Source organism: Colobus angolensis, unplaced genomic scaffold (assembly GCF_000951035.1).
Source record: "Colobus angolensis palliatus isolate OR3802 unplaced genomic scaffold, Cang.pa_1.0 Scaffold186, whole genome shotgun sequence".
Classification (NCBI taxonomy): Eukaryota; Metazoa; Chordata; class Mammalia; order Primates; family Cercopithecidae; genus Colobus; species Colobus angolensis.
Window position 1 is genome coordinate 3,795,089 of NW_012114999.1, and position 18,205 is coordinate 3,813,293.

Sequence of the window (18,205 nt, forward strand, 5' to 3'; positions counted from 1 at the left end):
GAATACCACCAGGAAACAGGTATTCTAGATAAGGAATCCAAAACTCCTCCAGCTATTCCAGATAAGGAATCTAAAACTCCAGGAAGCCAAATAACTTGTCCAGGGTTACCCACAAAGGGGTCAAGCTGGGATCTGAACCTGGGAAGGTTAACACTGAGGCCCAGTAGAGGTTTTAAATGTGCTAAGAGTTTGCTCTTGAAATGAAATCCGAAATAAATCCTTTTGAGATAACAAAGACCCTTGTCTCTTTTACAAAGTTTAAATTTTTGGTGAGGTAGGATTCTATAACATGATACTAATAGCTTTGTGTGGTTTCATCAGTGTGCCGAGTTTGGTTTGCATCACAAAGTCGTGTGGTAGGAAAACTATGGATTTTTAGAGTCCCATGTGTTCAGGTTTATATTCTCCTTCTACTAATTCTGAGCTCTGAGACTTTACAAAAGTTACTTGCCTCTTCTTCTTCTTTTTTTTTTTTTTTTTTTCTGGAGAGTGGAGTCTTCCTCTGTTACCTGGAGAGTCTTCCTCTGTCACGCTGGAGTGCAGTGGCGTGATCTTGGCTCACTGCAACCCCAGCCTTCCAGGTTCAAGTGATTCTCCTGCCTCAGCCTTCCAAGTAGCTGGAACTACAGGTGCCTGCCACCATGTTTGGCTAATTTTTGTATTCTTAGTAGAGGCAGACTTTCACCATGTTAATCAGGCTGGTCTTGAACTCCTGACCTCAGGTGATCTGCCCACCTCAGCCTCCCAACGTGCTGGGATTATAGGCATAAGCCACCATACCCAGCCTCCTTGCCTCTTCTAAACCTCAGTTTTCACATCCACAAAGTGGGATGAGTATTATAGTATATGTCAGGTGTCTTGGAAATTGCCCACCAATGGTCACTGTCATTATCACCGTTGGTATTATTTACAAGTTAAATGTATGTTTTTGATTTTGATTTTTTGCTCTGTATATTTTAAATTATGGTGGGTACTTGACTTTGGCATTTGTTTTATGTAATGCCAAAGGCCAAGCATAAAGAAACATGGCTTGTTGAACCATGGTTCACGCTTAGGACAACACTGGTGTAAAGCATGTTTGTGTTTGAAACTTTAGGAGCTGCCCAGGTTATGGAAGGCGGCCAAGTGGAATATAAGCCCCTTTCGGGCATTCGGTATATGTGGTGCTACCATTTAATTGGCCTCATCTGGACTAGTGAATTCATCCTTGCGTGCCAGCAAATGACTATAGCGGGGGCAGTGGTTACTTGCTATTTCAACAGGTAGGTCCAGTGTTTTTTTCCTATTGATTTTTCTGTGTGGTTTATCTATGTGCTTCATGTTGATATCTCAAAAGATATTTGGGAATGCTGACCTAGCCCCTTAAAAGGAGTAGGCAAGAATAAAAGACTAAGCTAAAAATTGAGCTGTATGCTCATTTGGTGGTGAGAAGAAATATTATACCCTGAATCTGTCACATTTCCAACCTTTTTACTTTAAGTCAGAAAATTTAGAAACAAGCCAAACATGGAAGAGATCATATTGCTTAGACTTGAAAGATAAAAAGGGGTCTCACTCTGTCGTTCAGGCTGGAGTGCAGTGGCGCGGTCTGGGCTCACTGCAAGCTTCACTTCCCGAGTTCAAGCGATTCTCCTGCCTCAGTCTCCCAAGTAGCTGGGACTGTAGGCGCCTGCCACCATGCCTGGCTAATTTTTGTATTTTTAGTAGAGACGGGGTTTCACCATGTTGGCCAGGATGGTCTCGATCTCTTGACCTTGTGATCCACCTGCCTCGACCTCCCAAAGTGCTGGGATTACAGGTGTGAGCCACTGCACCCAGCTGCCATTGTTTTAATATTAAAAAAAGGGAGAGTCGAACTCCCCTATGAATATCCATCCTAATTGACTTCAGACAGAAAAATTACTGATCTATTTTGAATATACTTCAGTAAATTCTGTGAGCCTCACTTTGTCCTCTGCAAAATCAGATAACGTTTGCTTGGGGAAAAAAAAAATAATCCTAAAGGAATTGTATGTAATTACAAAATATAATTTATATTATAGTTAGGAACCAGTGAATTAGTTACATGCTTCTCTGGTTATATTCCTTTCACATCGTGAAAGCAATTGAGGATACACACAAACACACACACCCCTGAATGCTTTACCTCTTCTGTGTGTGTGACTCACCCTGGGGCAGTGAGAGCCCACAGGACAGAGGAACCCAGCCAGGGCAATGGCAGGACTGGGCTCAGAAACAGAAGTTTACTCTTCATAGGGCTGATCCTCCTCCAGCCTCTTAGACCAAATGATAGAGAAACATGAGCTTCATGGGGAGAGAGTCCGCCAGGGGTGATTCCTGCCATTGAGCAGTTTCCTCCTGGTGATAAGGAGCACTGTGGGGTATTTGTTTGTTTGTTTGTTTGCTTGTTTGTTGAGACGGAGTCTCACTCTGTCACCCAGGCTGGAGTGCAATGGCACAATCTTGGCTCACTGCAAGCTCCACCTCCTGGGTTCAAGTGATTCTTCTGCCTCAGCCTCCTGAGTAGCTGGGACTACAGGTGCCCACCACCACGCCTGGTTAATTTTTGTATTTTTAGTAGAGACGGGGTTTCACCATGTTGGCCAGGATGGTCTCCATCTCTTGAACTTGTGATCCACCCACCTCGGCCTCTCAAAGTGCTGGGATTACAGGCGTGAGCCGCTGCGCCGGCCAGCACTGTGGGTTTTTAATGTAGTGGTGTAGTTCCGGAGCCTCCATCATTAGAGGCTCCAGAGGACCCACAGAGGGGCTGTTGCCCTTGGCACTGAGAACCTCCAAGCAACCGGAGGTGGGTTGTGTGCATTGCTTCCTCCCAGGTAGGGGGGCAAAGAGAGCATTCTAACCAAATTTGCCGGTAGGTAATATTTGCCTAACAGTAATTTTGTCTTATCTTAGAATAACAAAACCAAAGCATTTTCAATGAGGACTTCTAATTTGGACTTCCAGTGAAGTGTATGTGTTTATCTCCTAATCTCTTCCCTTTCTCCAGCCACTCAAAAAATCATGAAAGATTGAAACAGGCACAAACACACCAGGACAGTGAGAAACAGAGAGGCAATGACAGCAGATAAGAAACACCAACCAAATGGTGAAAGCCAAAGAGAGGGAGGTGGAGCGGTGCCCCAAGCCCGCTGGAGAAAGCGGAAGCAGCCTGTCCATGTGTGTTGGCTGCATGAGGAGGTACAAATAAGATGCACCCTGAAGTGAGCCCCAGAATCCCAGAGAGGCTCAGGAGTTCAAGTATAAAAAGTGTTTCCGAAGATTAGCTGAAAGCTTTCCTAAGGAGTAGTTAGATCCCCAAATTCCACACCAGCTGAAGACAGGGAAGTTTGTTCTCCAGAGAGAGAAAGCAGAGAGGGCCAGACTTGGGGTATCAGGTTTAGCTGAGGCTGGGGGCAAGTCTCTGTACTGAAAGCAGGGTGAGTAAGTGAAAGCCTAAACTCTGAAGTGAGGCCCCACGCACACACCCACCAGCACCCCCCATTCCACAGTTCTGCTCCCAGAACATTGGCAGCTCGTTTGATATTCCCTAGGAAGAGGTTAGAGGATGCTTTTATGGAGAAACTGCCTAACCCAAAGTAAAGACCTACAGATAGTACCATATGGGGCCCCCCAAAGAAATGGATTCCCTGACTCCTAGCAAAACAGTGAAGTTCATCAGACAACAAGCAACATTCCTCACACAGAGCTTCCAGGTCATTCTGGAGAGCCTCACTCTTCAATTTGAACTGTTTACCAGTGATTATTAAACATAATGAATGCCTCTAAGTGAAAGAAGAAGATCAAAATGTACAAATAAAATGAGCTTAGAGAAAACACAGACAATGCAGGCTGCAAAATGAAATGACAAAACAAACTATAATATTATCAGAGAGAACAAAGATATATTGCCAGAATCCCCTCCCACCAACAGAAGAAGGGCATAGTGAGAAAACAAGACCCTTGAGTAATTAAAAGTATGATTACAAAAGTGAACATTTTCTGTTGAAGGATTAAATATAAAGTGGAAGCACTCTTTCAGAAGGTAGAATAAAAAGACAAAGAGACACAAAATAAGAGAGAAGGGATTAAAAGAGGATAAATTTGGGAGACCCACTAGCTGACTAATATGAGTTCCAGAAATACAGAACAAAGAAAAGAAGAGAGGGAATTAACAAAGAAAATTTCCCAGGGCTGGAGGACACAAGTAAAGAGAAGATCCCAGAAGCTTCCTGAGAGAAAAAAGATCACAGGCAAAGGATCAAGGACCCAGAATAGGATCTGACTTTCAACAGCAACTCTGAACCAGAAAAACAATGGAGGAAGGCTACAGGAGTCTAGTGAAAGATTATTTCCAACCTAGAATTGTATAGCCAGTCTATACCTAGTTTAGAGTTCTATGCCTATTCCTACTACCCGTCAAGGGTAAAGAAGAATAAAGTCATGCACAGGCAATCCCAAGACTTCCCTGCCCACATCCTTTCTAGGAGGGATGTTCCCCCCTGAAACTAATGTGTAAGCCAGAGAGGAAAACATGAGTTTCAGAAAACAGGCTTGAGCAGAGCAGAGCAAGGAATTCCCAGGAGGGTAGCTGTGCAGCAGGCGTGGAAAGCATCCAGTCCAAGGTAGACAATGGACTCCAGGAGAGATGTCACTGTGAAAAGAAAATGGAACTGAGGGAATACCAGGTGTGTTCGAACATGTTAAGAAAAGCATTACACATTGGTGAAGCATTCGGTGAGGCCCATGGAAAGCCAAGCTAATAAAAAAATGTGAAACAATTAACTTCAGAAAAAAAGAAGTTGTACAGGAAGGGAATCTAATTGGAATATGCTACTTGGATCAGTTGTGAATATTATTTACAGCACATATTATCTATGTGTGAATAACAAACACTAAGCATTAACTAAAAACTTTGATGTAATTACATTGGAAGAATGGGAAAATGAGTGTGAGGGGATTGGGGGAGTTAGGCTATGTAAGAAAATAAAACCAGAATCTTTCACAGCAGTGGAAAATATCTGAAGCGGAAAAAATCAAGAAATAGCAGTAAGAACATGTAATTTTGAGGTGTGGAAGTGAGTTCTCTAATAACAATGAAAATATTATCTCTAGGGAGACAGAATTGTGAATGGGGGAAGAAAACTGCTGTTTTTCCTATTAAGCCTAGCAGTGCTTTTTGGCTTTGTAAGATACTTTACATATTACTTTGATTAAAAAAAAATTTATAATATAACACACAATGATTTATTTTTAGCACAACTATTCCATTTATTAAAGAGCTCTGCTTCCTTTTTGATTTTCTGCCTAATTTTGAAACCTCAAGGTTTTTCCTTATCTTCAAAGTTCACAATTCTTCATGTCCTTTCCTGGCCTGCACTCACGGTGAGGATTAAATATAGCCAGGGTGCATTCATCTTTGTCGTTCGTGTAAGCACTATGAGGGCCGAAGCGTTCATACAAAGACCATCCGGTACCAGGATATGGTCAGTCTGTAGAATTTACTTTTTGTAACCATTGGCTTGAAGAGGGATCAACTGAGAGAGCCATAAAGGTGGTGTTAGGGATGTGATAGGAAGGAGCTAGAACCCTTCAAGGTGGTGAAGGGACACTTGAGTTGTGACTTCATCATCGTTTTCAAATATACAAAAGATGGTTTCCAGCAGCTTTGGGTCTGCTGAGGGAGAAGAGGAAATGGATTCATAGCAGAGCCTAAGGAATTTAGGTAGAGACAGATGAATTTCCTAACCTAGCAAGAGTTACCCAGGCCAGCTAAATAATCCTGTTATTTCTAATAAAGATTTCCATTTTCTGTAGAATAGGAAAGACACATACAACATTCTCAGCCTTCCAAGCCTCATCTTGCAGTTATTTTGTTGTAAGAAATACGGGAAGGGGGCTGGGCGCGGTGGCTCAAGCGTGTAATCCCAGCACTTTGGGAGGCCGAGACGGGCGGATCACGAGGTCAGGAGATCGAGACCGTCCTGGCTAACACGGTGAAACCCCGTCTCTACCAAAAATACAAAAAAAAACTAGCCGGGCGACGTGGCGGGCGCCTGTAGTCCCAGCTACTCGGGAGGCTGAGACAGGAGAATCGCATAAACCCGGGAGGCGGAGCTTGCAGTGAGCTGAGATCCGGCCACTGCACTCCAGCCTGGGCGGCAAAGCAAGACTCCGTCTCAAAAAAAAAAGAAATACGGGAAGGGACATGGTCTCTGAGGGGACCATATGGTCCTTTGCTGGGACCAGCTTTACGTTGGAGGCCGTTTGTCCCATGCAGCCCACACCTAGTCAGAGAGCCTCAGCACAAAATTAATTTTCCATAATATCAGAAGAGTTCTTAGTGAGCACGAGGCTGGATCTAACTAGAGCTAAAGCTTGTCTCTAGGACCATGATGTGGCTTGCCTCGCTATGTGCACTCTGTTGTCTGATGGGACTAGAAATTACAAAATAGTACTTTGTACCATGACCCAGAGCTGTTAGGGGACTTGAATGGATGGGACCATTAAACCCTTTGCCCCACAGCTTGGGTTGATGTGGTATTTTGGGAACCTGGCTTCTTTGTCCTGGGAGCCGGGCACCATTAACATTCAAAGCAGCCACACATCCAAAGGAAGGGGGAAGCTGGGCTTCGTCGGGCATACGCTAGAGTCTCCTTACCCTCTAACACTGCCTGTGTCTTCCTTATTGCCACTGCCCACAGAATTGGGGTGCATGTGGCCCAGTGGGAAGATCTAGAGAGAGATGAGGAAGGCTGACTGGGGGCCCAGTCCTCATCAGCCTCCTAATACACTCATTGCTGGGTTGCCCCATATGCTCAACACTGCAATGTTGTCCCCCAGGTCAATTCTTAAAATATGAATAAGTCCAGAGGTAAGTATTATGTTTAGCATCACTGGGTGCGTCAGATCCTCTTCCTGCAGGCAGGTTTGGCTGGTTGTGAGGGAGACAGAGCTGGAGGCACTAGCGCCACACACAGCAGGGGAGAGGTGGCAGGATGACGTTACCTTTGAGCATGGAAATGAGTCTGAGAGGAGGTAGGGGCCTCAGAGACACACCACTTCATTAGCCATTTTTTTTCTGTAGTACTGTTTCTAGTTTTGAGGGTAGGTATTGAGTGACTCCTGGCTCCGTGGGCTGGCTTGGGTTGAAAGGGCCCTCTTTTTAAGTTCCCTCTCTCATCACGTGATAACCCAGCTTCTGGAACCTCCACATCTTCTTCCAGCCAAGCCCGGCAGAGCCTCGAGCCATTACCAGGATGTGTTACAGACTAGGGAAGCTGAGGCAGTGTAGGCACTCCTCTTCCTGAAGTGGTTAACCCCATCACAGTGAAACCTCAGAAAGCTGATGCCTAACCTCAAACTTTAATACCTGGAGGGCTAACCCCAGGGCCCCCATTCACAGTGGCCTATGAATCATGTGTTTCCCTGCCAGATGGAAAGCAGGTGTTGTCTTCTTCTCCCTGCCTCCCCTCTTGAGCACCATAATAAGTTCTAAGGCACATAAATCTCCTCAATGGAAAAGTAAACATTCTTCCTTAAAAAAAAAAAAAAAAAAGAAGAGGGAAGGGGAAAAAAAGTGTATCAGATTTTCCTGGCCTACACTACTCTTCTAGTTTATCAGATCTAAATGAATTCCTATTAGCAATAGCTTCTGTGGTTTTTCCTATTTTAAATGATACTGGGCTGAAACACACATCCCTCTTTTTGTGGGACAACTGGGTTGCAGTTTTTCAGCTTCCAATATTACTTTCATGTTCTCTTTTTCTTCCTGGCTGATTTGAGTAACAGCAAAATGCGGCCATTGCCAACTCTTGAAACATTTCTGGCTGCCTTCCTTTTCCTCTCTCAAATCCTAGGCTGCTGTCAAAACCTTAATTCATAGTGACTTATTAGCAACCAGAGCAAGTTGTAGAATAATCCATTATAAAGAAACCAAGCTTCACTTGGAATCTGTGAAGTTGCTTCTCAGAAAGACCTTATTTTCTAGAACTGGCTTCAGCGGGAATTCAGAGGGTCACCCGTGGGGTGGCATCAGCCCCCACTCCTTTGTTTTATCTTTCTGGTTTGGGGGAGAGTGATGGCTGTGCCCATTCTGTTCTTTCTCACTTTTTTCCCCTGCCTGTGAAACTGACTTGTACACATTCTTGGGAGCTGCGTCATGACAAGTCCCGTAAATGATTCACACTGAAGTGGCCTTTAAAGAGCAGAGTAGAAACCAGCAGGATTTGGGGAGCCTAGAGCTGTGCAGGAGCCAAGCACCCAGGGCTCTCTGTCCCCTTCCTGTAAGCAGGAGCTCACTGTTACCTCTCTGGCCACGGATCCTGGTCACGTGATTTGGTGATGCTTTTTAATCACCAGGTGAATGCTGGCAATATTTATGTATAGTCCTGTGGCATTTAAACCTTGAAGACTGTGATACAATTAAACTTCTGAAAGTGAAAATGAGATAAACAACACGCTAAAGGGTTAGTGGTTGGGCTAGGCATTATAAAGAGGGAAACTTTTTTAACTTATCAGTTTTTTTTTAAGTTTTTCTGTTTTATTTTGTTTGTAGCATTGAGTGGCACCAAAACAAATTAAATTAATACAAGAAACAATTTAACCGAAGCTACCAAGGAGTAGAAAAAGTTTGCCAAATGCTTATTGCGTCACCGCTAAGTTGTTAGTGCCACAGATGATTGGAACCAGAGTTTTTGCTCCTTTATAAAAAGTGTTTTTAAAATACTGTCCTTTTCCCTATTTCCAGAAGTAAAAATGACCCTCCTGATCGTCCCATCCTTTCGTCTCTCTCCATTCTCTTCTTCTACCATCAAGGAACCGTTGTGAAAGGATCATTTTTAATCCCTGTGGTGAGGATTCCAAGAATCATTGTCATGTACATGCAAAACGCGCTGAAAGAACAGGTAAGGCTACCTCCTGATACATAGCACGTTCCGTTGGGTTGCCAGAAACTTAATTACTGGAAAACTACAGCAGGTCCCAGGACAGAAATGTGACCTGTGACAGCAGCCGTGCGGAAAGCTCCTGCACTCCTCGGCTCCCATCCCCCGCCTCTCCCAGCAAACCTTTTATTTTCCCAGAGTCTCTGTTTCGTTTATGGTTTTGTTTATTGGGTTTTCTCCAACTCAGTGGAGATGGTGTGGGGAGGGAGTAGTTCTGAGTTAGCTGATTTTCCTTCTTATGTAAATGGCAAACAGACAGGATGAACTCTTAAGGTGAAATTTAAACAAGGTTTTTGTGAACATTTATCATGCCTTTTTAAGTGAAAAAATACACCGTACAATAGGAATAGTATGTGTTCATTTCTGTTTTAATGCTAAAATATTGCCTGCCTTTTGTGTTTCCCAGAGCTGTCATGGGAAATTCCCGGTGTGTGTGAGGAATAAGGAGGGAGAAAAGGAGAGGGTTTGAATGAGTGTGTGTGTGTGTGTGTGTGTACATGCGTGTGCACACATGCGCTTGAGAGTGAGAAATGGTCAAGCTGACCTACATCTAAGCTCAAAGGACAGAAAACTGTAGGGCTTTTGTGCCCGGGGGATTTCTCCTCCCTAGTTTTTATTTCCATGCACATTTGCTTATGAATGCCGGTGGAAACCAGAACACCAGGAAAACAGCTGTTCTCATGGTATTTCTGGCCTGCCAAACAAGGGAAGACAGGACTTTTCCCAACTTTTCTTTCTCACACAATGTTAATCTCTCTCCTGTCACCACCTCAGAGTTGGTGACTTGGTCAGTTTCACAAACTTACCTGATTCCAACCTTTTGGGTATAGCTATGTGTCCTTAGTAAATTCAGGAAATTTTACCAATAGGTTTACATTATATTTTAGAATTGTTTTCATTTGCTTTTTAAAAAGATATCTGAATTGTTGATATTTTGAAATCTATAATCAAGGTTTAAAGTTAGTTTATCAATTAGAAGCAATTGATTGGATAACACATAAAATTATCTGGCTTCCTTATCTGGAAATGCATGCTAAGCTGTTGCCCCGATTGTAGAATATTTTCTCGTATTTCTATTAATATTTTGCTTGGCCACATTTTGGTGACTTGAAAGGCATTTCCATATCCAGGACAAAACTAACTACTTTTGGCTCCTGCATTTTGAAATCAATCCTTCAATCTTAGGAAACTTGCAGGATTTCTTGAAGAACAGGACAGCACTTTGTTTTAACTCTATTTGTGATATGTTTGTGCGTGCATTAGTAATAATCATAAATTAATGAGCAGCGAGGAGCTTGCTGTCCCTCCTAAAGCTAGGCATCTTAAACTCTCTGGGGATACAGCCTTTCATAAATCTAACAGAGAAGTCAGTGGAAGGCCCACGGTCTCTCTGACTGTGGTCTAAAAGGTTATTTATCACTTCCCAGATTCCACAAGGACCAAGGGCCAAAATTGCTTTTAGTGATGTCACTACTGGGAAAATGTGTCCTTTCTTAGGCTAAAAAACAATTTCTTCCTCAGCAGCCTTACTGGCCAGCACTGTGTCTACAATTTAAATGTTTCACACAGCCACCGTGTGATTTTCCCTAGTTCAATAGGCTCATTCACCAACACAGCCAGGCTGAAAAGTGTCCAGATCAAGTTTCATCCAATTGAATTCACACTGGGATGAGAAAATGTCCATATAAGGCTGAGTTATTCCTGGGGTCCTCATCCTAGGCTATTTCAGGATTGTTTTCAGGGATGTGTTCACTCCGGAGAGTGGGTAGGATCCCGCCAAGCACCCCTCCCCCAAGAGGTTCATGAAAGTATTCATTCCTGAGCTATGCACAAGTTCAAGTTATATTTCAAGGGAGTAATTTATCCCTCGAACTTTAGTCCCCCCAAAAATCTCACTACAGCATTTATGTCCTCCAAAGTTAAACTTGAATCTTTATTTATGTGGGCACATAACTAGTATCTACAGTGTATTATTTGTTTTTTTGTTTCTGGGATGTGAATTTTTCATGAATATAAACTTTGATTTGAAAAAGCAAAGTGTACCATTTCAGACACTTAAGGGCAGATGAAGGGGAAAGAGAGGTTTTTTTTAACTGGAACCAGAAGACCTGCTTTTCTTTTGCTGTTCAGTATGGACTAACCTCCCTAAGAGCACCCCTAACACGTAAGTCCACAAGACAGAAACATTTCTCCTCTGTAATACTAGAACCATAATTAGTAGTAGTAGTAGTAGTATGCACAAAATAGAACTTCTCCCATGCCACCAGTGTTTCCCTAGGTGCATAAGTAAAAACTGCCTGCTTGTCTTCTTTCCTGTGTTGTTTTTGACTCTGTTCCTTTGGTCTCAACCTGATCCAGCAGCATGGTGCATTGTCGAGGTACCTGTTCCGATGCTGCTACTGCTGTTTCTGGTGTCTTGACAAATACCTGCTCCATCTCAACCAGGTACGTCTCCTACCTCTTGCCTCAGGAACACACAGAAGGGTCCAAAGGTGGGCTCCATCTCTTAGGTCAAGGTTTGGCAAATTCTTCTCTAAGGGGCCAAAGTGTGTAAACATTTTAGGCTTTCAGACCAGTCTCTCTGTCACAACCACTCAATTCTGCCATCGTGGCAGGAAAGCAGCCACAGGTAAAATGTCAAGGAATGGGTGTGGCTATGTTCTAATAAACCTTAACTTATCAACGCTGACATTTGAATTTCATATGATTTTTACATGTCAAGAAATATTCTTTTTTTGATTATGATTTTTTCCCAACCATTGTAAAATTATAAAAATTGTTCTTAGCTCCTGCCAGAGGAAAGCGGGCGGTGTGATGGAACTGGCTCCTGGCCTGTAGTTTGCAGACCCTACCCTAGAACCATAGGCCATTAAAACCATGCTTCAAATTTTAAAAGAAAGTTTTTCTCTTTTCAGAAATAAAGAGGAGAGGGAGTGTTTAGAAACCCTAGCATAATGAATGTATATCAACTAAGAGCTAATTTTCAGTGTCTTCTCTAAGAACTATAATTTTCCTGAACTAGGAAAAGAATTGCCTCCCTAATTTTCATAGATTTCACCAGTCTTTCCTTTTTAAGCTATAAATATGCCTTTAAACTTATAAAAATTATATCTTGCAATTGTTTGGATTTCAGATTTTTTTCCTCTCCTGAAATTTTCAAATTAATGGAAATTTAAATATGTTGTGTTTCTCTTTAGAGCATTTAGGAGATTTTAATAGTCCTTAGTCAAATTTACACAAAGCAGTATTTTTGTAAGTTAGCAGGCTGTTTTATAATTTGAATGTTCACAGAAATCTCACTTAGAAAAGTACTTATAATTGCCCCCTCCCTAAGAAATTTACCTTTAGAAGTAAAGGGACTAATTAGACCGTCTATGTTTAATGTCTTATAAGTGGTATTTGTAATACTTTTCATTATTCAGGGAAAAATGTAGCCTTCTTATAGTGAGGTCTATTTTTAGGCTCTTAATAATCTTGGAGAACATTTTAGAGTATATTTAGTTTTCATTTGGATTGCTATAAACCAGCATGTGTAAAACACAATCAAATACCATAGGACCTTTCAGAATGGGGGGTACATATAACAAGTCAGTCCAAACCCTTTGAATACATTTGTCATGGTGTTAGATGTTATAGCTGTTGTATATGTATCCAGGCACCAACTTCATAAATATTTTGAGGTGCCTTGCAAAAATGTATTAACTATGATAAAATATATATGCATGAAAAATAAAGGTTATGAAACATATAAATAGACTAGAAAGACAAAAGCAATGAATGAGACCATTGATACAGAAATATGTTGGCCGTGTGGCCATACAAGGCCCCGGGGTTGACCTGTCATCCCCTCTCACTGTATTACGGGAATTCAGGTACTTTCCACATCCCTCTTTCACTCCTGGTTTTCATCCTGGCCCCTGGAAGCCTAGAGGCTCCTGTGGACACTGTGGGGACCACCACGTTAGGAGGGCAGAGAAATGGGTAAGGTGGAGGAAAGGTGGACCCTGGCCCCATACCATGCCTATACTGCCCGGCCTTGCAGCCAGAGCAACTCCACTTTATGTGGTTAGGGGTGGGAGTGTGGGAGTGTACTGAAGGTTTCATTTGAGGACAGGTCTCTGCTGCTAAAACACATCTGAAAACCTCTGGTCCCATTTTCACACTTGTTTTCTCTACCCTGTTATCCTGAGGTATGTATTTTCCTGCCTTCTGAAATTTCACCACCTTAATTAATCCAGGACCATTTCCCTTGGTAATTCAAATGTTTCCAAACTCATAAGTGACATAAATGTTAACCACACCATAATGACCATCCTAAAGGTGACGATTTCTTATAACAGATGTGTCGACGGGAGTAATGATCCCTGATTCCCAAAAACCTAAGCTAGCCTTGATCCAGCTTCTGTAGTGAGTCAGTGGTGCAAACAGGGATAGGTCTTTCAGATTCTAATCATGGTGCCTGTGCAGTAGGCTGTGGCTAAACCAGCTTCATAGTGTCTTTTCCTTGCGGTGACTCCTGTAGAACTGGGTGGTGCCAGTTGATGTGGGTGATGCTTAGAGGCCTAAGGTTCAGGAGATTGGGAAGAGGAGGAAGAACGAAAAAACAAGAATTGGTGTGAATATTAATGGAGAAGGAAGGGTCACCTCTGGTCTACGTCGACTACTGGAAAGCAGAGTGAAATGAAAATGTTTAAGAATAAAGATGACTGTAAATGGTAATCAGAGCAACTGTCAGCCTCATTTGGCAGTGGACAAAGGAAAGTGAGCATAAAGTGAGAAAAGGAATTTAGATTCACCTTTTCAGAAATTTCCTTGCATTGGAATGACTTACTGGGGGACATTGTGGCATCTCTGTCTCTGGAAATCAGATTTTAAAAGGCTGAACCCTATTTTATGTTCCTCATTTTGTGGAATAGGAGCTGGGAAATACTAAAAGAGAATGAGATCCATTTGTTACCATCAAAACTCAGATGCTCATCTTTTTTTAACATCAAGGAGCTGGTTGGGTTTTCCCACTGCTTCTTAAAAGCCTAATCCATCTTCACTAAATCCTAGTAGGGAGGCAGGTGGCAGTTGCTGCATTTTGCAAACACCCAGCCTAAGGCTGCACAGGCATTCACTTGCAAGGTGGGGAATGAAACTCTCAATCTCATAATTTCTCATTTACTTTTCTCCCTACATCATAAATACTGAGTGTGTACATACTGAAAAAAATTACATGTTCACCTCACACATGTGTTCATCCAGCAACCATGTGTTTATGCTGTATGCAGACTATTTTTTCATGGGTATAATAAGGACAAGGACCATGGCGATATAGAGGTGATATAGAGTCACTACTGTATAGTGCAAAAGCCAGGCCTCCAAGAAATTGACAAGCTAGCTGTTGGGAGGCAGGGTCCAATAAGGGGCATATGCATGAGACATATGACTGTACAGAAAAGCGCATGTTTAAGCACTGGGATAGGGCTGTGGAAGTTCAGAAAAGGAAAATCTTGGTCTTTGGGTGAGGTCATTTGACTCTGTAATTAGGGGAAATTTCCTAGGAGAAGTGGACCTGAGTATAGAGTACCCACTGGAGATCACCAGTTACTAACGACAGCAATAACAGCTGTGGGTATTGGCAATCAACTGTTTTGCCAGTGGTATGCTGAGCACTTTTCCTGCATTATATCAGTTGTTAGGTTTTTTGTTTTTGTTTTGTTTTTTTGAAATGGAGTTTTGCTCCTATTGCCCAGGCTGGAGTGCAGTGGCACAAACTTGGCTCACTGCACCCTCTGCCTCCTGGGTTCAAGTGATTCTCCTGCCTTATCCTCCGGAGTAGCTGGGACCACATGACACCACATGCTAAGTTTTTGCATTTTTAGTAGAAATGGGGTTTCACCATGTTGGCCAGGCTGGTCTCGAACTCCTGACCTCAGGCGATTTACCTGCCTCGGCCTCCCAAACTGCTGGGATTATAGGCACGAGCCACTATTTGTGGCCAGTTGTTAGTTTCTGAGATAGTGTCTCCAATTTACAGATAGGGAGATTGAGGCTTAGAGAAGGCACATAGTGGCAGATCTAGGATTTGAATCCGAGTCTGTTTTGCCTCCAGGCCCAAGCCCTTAACCACTGTGCATTTTTAAAATAGCCAGAGGAGGACTCATGACCACCACCTGGGGATGTTCTTTTCTGCTCCTTGCAAAGCCAGAGTCCGTACAAGTAGAGCTGGCAGAGCGCATCTTGTTACACAGCAGAATTTGTGGAGGAGGACAGGAAAGGTGAAGGAGCAATGAAGATGATGAACTCACCATAACTGTAATCAAGCAGTTATCCATCCAGAAAAGGCTGGTCAGGGTGGCCTGGCCCCTCCTCCTTTCCTCAGGCAAGTTAGCGGTCAAAGCGTCTGGGAGTCTTGGCTGGCTGTTCTCAGAGACTTTCAGGCAAAAGTACCTTACAGCCTCCCCTGTCCCTCCCAGCACTGTCCAGGGGCCTGGCTAAGAACCGTGCTGTGAGACTACAGGCTAAGCACTCAGCAAGAATGGTGTACTTACTGTTTCTTATGGGGTCTGCACACAGTTCCTCAAGAAAATGTCTCCCTCAGTGCACATCTCTTGTCCATTTTGGACACAGGCATCTGTCCCAGCCATGATGCTGGCTTTAGGTCAATGTTCCTCTAAGTATGAAACCCACCGGTGAGCCCCAGGACTCTTCCTGATGGTTCCAAACTGATCTGAACATTCTAGAAAATCCTTTTTTCAATCTTTATAGGCAAATAGCAGAATTCCATAGATTTTTCATTTTTGCATACAACAGGGAGTTGTTTGCCAGTCAATAAAGTAGAGCATGTGTTATTAAAGCTTACTAAAATGTGTTCTTTATGAACCCAAATTGGTGTCTTAACGTAGTTTCTTAAGGACTCAGACTCACTCTTTTCAGACATCTAGCTGCTGAGGCAATGCCTGGTGACCCTGCAAATTTGTGAATGTACACACGCAGACAGTGGGATTTGCAAATTGGGAAAAGAACACTTTGCTACCACCAGTGTTGCCTTGAGTTGACCATGTTGTTCAGTTGCAGTCATTCTTGTCTTGACATTTTACTTCTCTTGATTATTCAGTTCTTGTTTGTTTGTTTGTTTGTTTATTTTTGAGACAGAGTTTCACTCTCGTTGCCCAGGCTGGAGTGCAATGGCGTGATCTCGGCTCACCGCAACATCTGCCTCCCGGGTTTAAGTGATTCTCCTGCCTCAGCCTCCCAAGTAGCTGGGATTACAAGCATGTCCCACCATGCCTGGCTAATTTTGTGTTTTTAGTAGAGACAGGGTTTCTCCATGTTGGCTAGGTTGGTCTTGAACTCCTGACTTCAGGTGATCCACCTGCCTCGGCCTCCCAAAGTGCTGGGATTACAGGTGTAAACCTGGCCTTTTTGTTTATCCATTCTATTTTTTTTTTTAATCACTTTAAGCATTGCATTCCTCTTCAATGCTTTGTTCTTCCTCCAGCAGAAGTGGGAATGGGTATAGGCAGTGAGCTGTGGGCTAATGTCAGAAGTCTGAGAACCACCGTATCTGTACCAGTCTCCTGGGAGAAGCTTCCAGGTAAAAATGACTTCAGTCAGGTATAGCAGCAGTTTGCCTCTGCCTCTTCATTATTTGAGTAACTTGGGTGAGTCTCTTAACCTTGCTGAGCTTCTGCAATATGAAAGGGTTAGGTTCAGTGACCCCCAAGGTTCTTGTGTGACTTTTTGACCCTTGCCATGGCATCCAGCCCAGAGCTGGGGGCATGCAGAGTGCCGCCCCGCTGCACCAAAGCCATGAGATGCTTTGTGTGGGAAATGGGGGTAGAGTGGAAAACAGTATGAGCTGTTTGTTTTCCTGTGGTGTTCCAAAATGACAGGCTCATTTCTCTTCATGATATACCTTGTATCCATGGTAAGGACTTATCCTAGAACCACAAAACTCAGTGATGTTTCATGTTGCCTCAGTTCTGAGGCACCAGAATCTTGTAGAGTTGTCTGAGAATGTGAATGAACAAAGAGGAGCCATCTATCTGTATCCACTTACAGCAATCCTGCCGGTAGTGCTGCTGTAATATATAGTGATAAATAAATAAAATAACTGTTAATGAGATGCTGGTCAAATGCCAGGCACCTCAGTCATTCTCAACAGTGGGAGTGTACTGTAATGTCCAATGCCTTTCACGGCCCTTTTCTGCCTTGGGCTATTATGCAAGATAGCTGGGAGCCTGATGATATGTGCTGCATCCCCTTGAGAAGGGGACCAAGTGACCCCAATGCACTTTGATGCAGTGTGTAAAGCGTGCAGCCTACTTTCCTTTGTCATCCCTCTAGATAAGATTTAGTAAGTACATGTACAGATTGTTGCCTGTTGCTATTTGATCAGAAATGCCAGCAGCTTCCTGTCTTCCTAACGAACGAATATACTGGTCAGAAAGGTCCCAGATAATCTAGTGAAGGTCAGGGCAGAGAAAAACCTGCTGCTTCTGGGGAAATATACACCTCTCTCCCCTTCTTACCTCATAGTGCCTCTCCCCAACCTGCTCCGCCTGCCAAGACTGGTTTTAGTGAACATAATGTTGGTCTCTGTCTTCTAAGCCTTTGCGGCAGACTCAACTTTGTAGTATCTCCAAACGTTCTCTTCCCCCACCCCTTTCCTTGCAGTTAGCTGTTTCAATGACTCTCTTTCTCATAGTGCATCAATAGCTAAAGCACTCAGTGACTTTTCCACATCAGGTTTGGTCGGTTCATCCCAAGCCAGTTGGCAGATCTCCAGTGACTCCTCTTTTCTCCTCTCCCAGAGCAGCATGTACATCTCAGAAAAAAAGTAAAAATACTGTACAGTTTATCTCACTAGATTAGGAAAATGATGTAAAGGTTCTTAAGAAGAAACAGTTCTTTCAGAAGCTGGCATTGCCATAATAGGTAGTCTCATCACAGAGCATCCAGACAGCCATTCTTTCAGCGACAGCAGTGGTTCTGAATCCTCCACCCCCGCTGACTGGTTTAGAGCTATTCTGGGCAGCCAGCTGATGGTGAGAGCTCTGGAGAGATGCCTCATGTGTGCATGCTTCAGAAAGAAGCTCACATGTGTGTCAATATGATAGTTTGCATTAAGGCCCATTTATAGACAATGGTAATCTCCACACCCAGCTGTTGCATGGCAAATGCTACTACTCTGGCTTTAGATAGAAAGGAATTAAGACACCTATTTGTCAGAGGCCCCAGGCTGTCTGGAAGAAAACAAACTGAATCCTCAT

The 18,205-nt window shown here is 43.2% G+C and overlaps 1 protein-coding gene across 8 annotated transcripts in view; it reads left to right on the forward strand.

The window, feature by feature from the left end:
• SLC44A3 (solute carrier family 44, member 3) overlaps positions 1-18,205 on the forward strand; it is a 75,022-nt gene that overhangs the window by 35,727 nt on the left and 21,090 nt on the right. For 6 of the 8 annotated variants that reach the window (XM_011940026.1, XM_011940023.1, XM_011940028.1 and 3 more), the window contains 3 exons: positions 1,097-1,262; positions 8,750-8,906; positions 11,304-11,390. In XM_011940026.1, the coding sequence (XP_011795416.1) occupies positions 1,097-1,262; positions 8,750-8,906; positions 11,304-11,390 (410 nt within the window). The remainder of the gene's footprint in view (positions 1-1,096; positions 1,263-8,749; positions 8,907-11,303; positions 11,391-18,205) is intronic. The other 2 variants (XM_011940024.1, XM_011940025.1) reach the window with 1 other exon arrangement.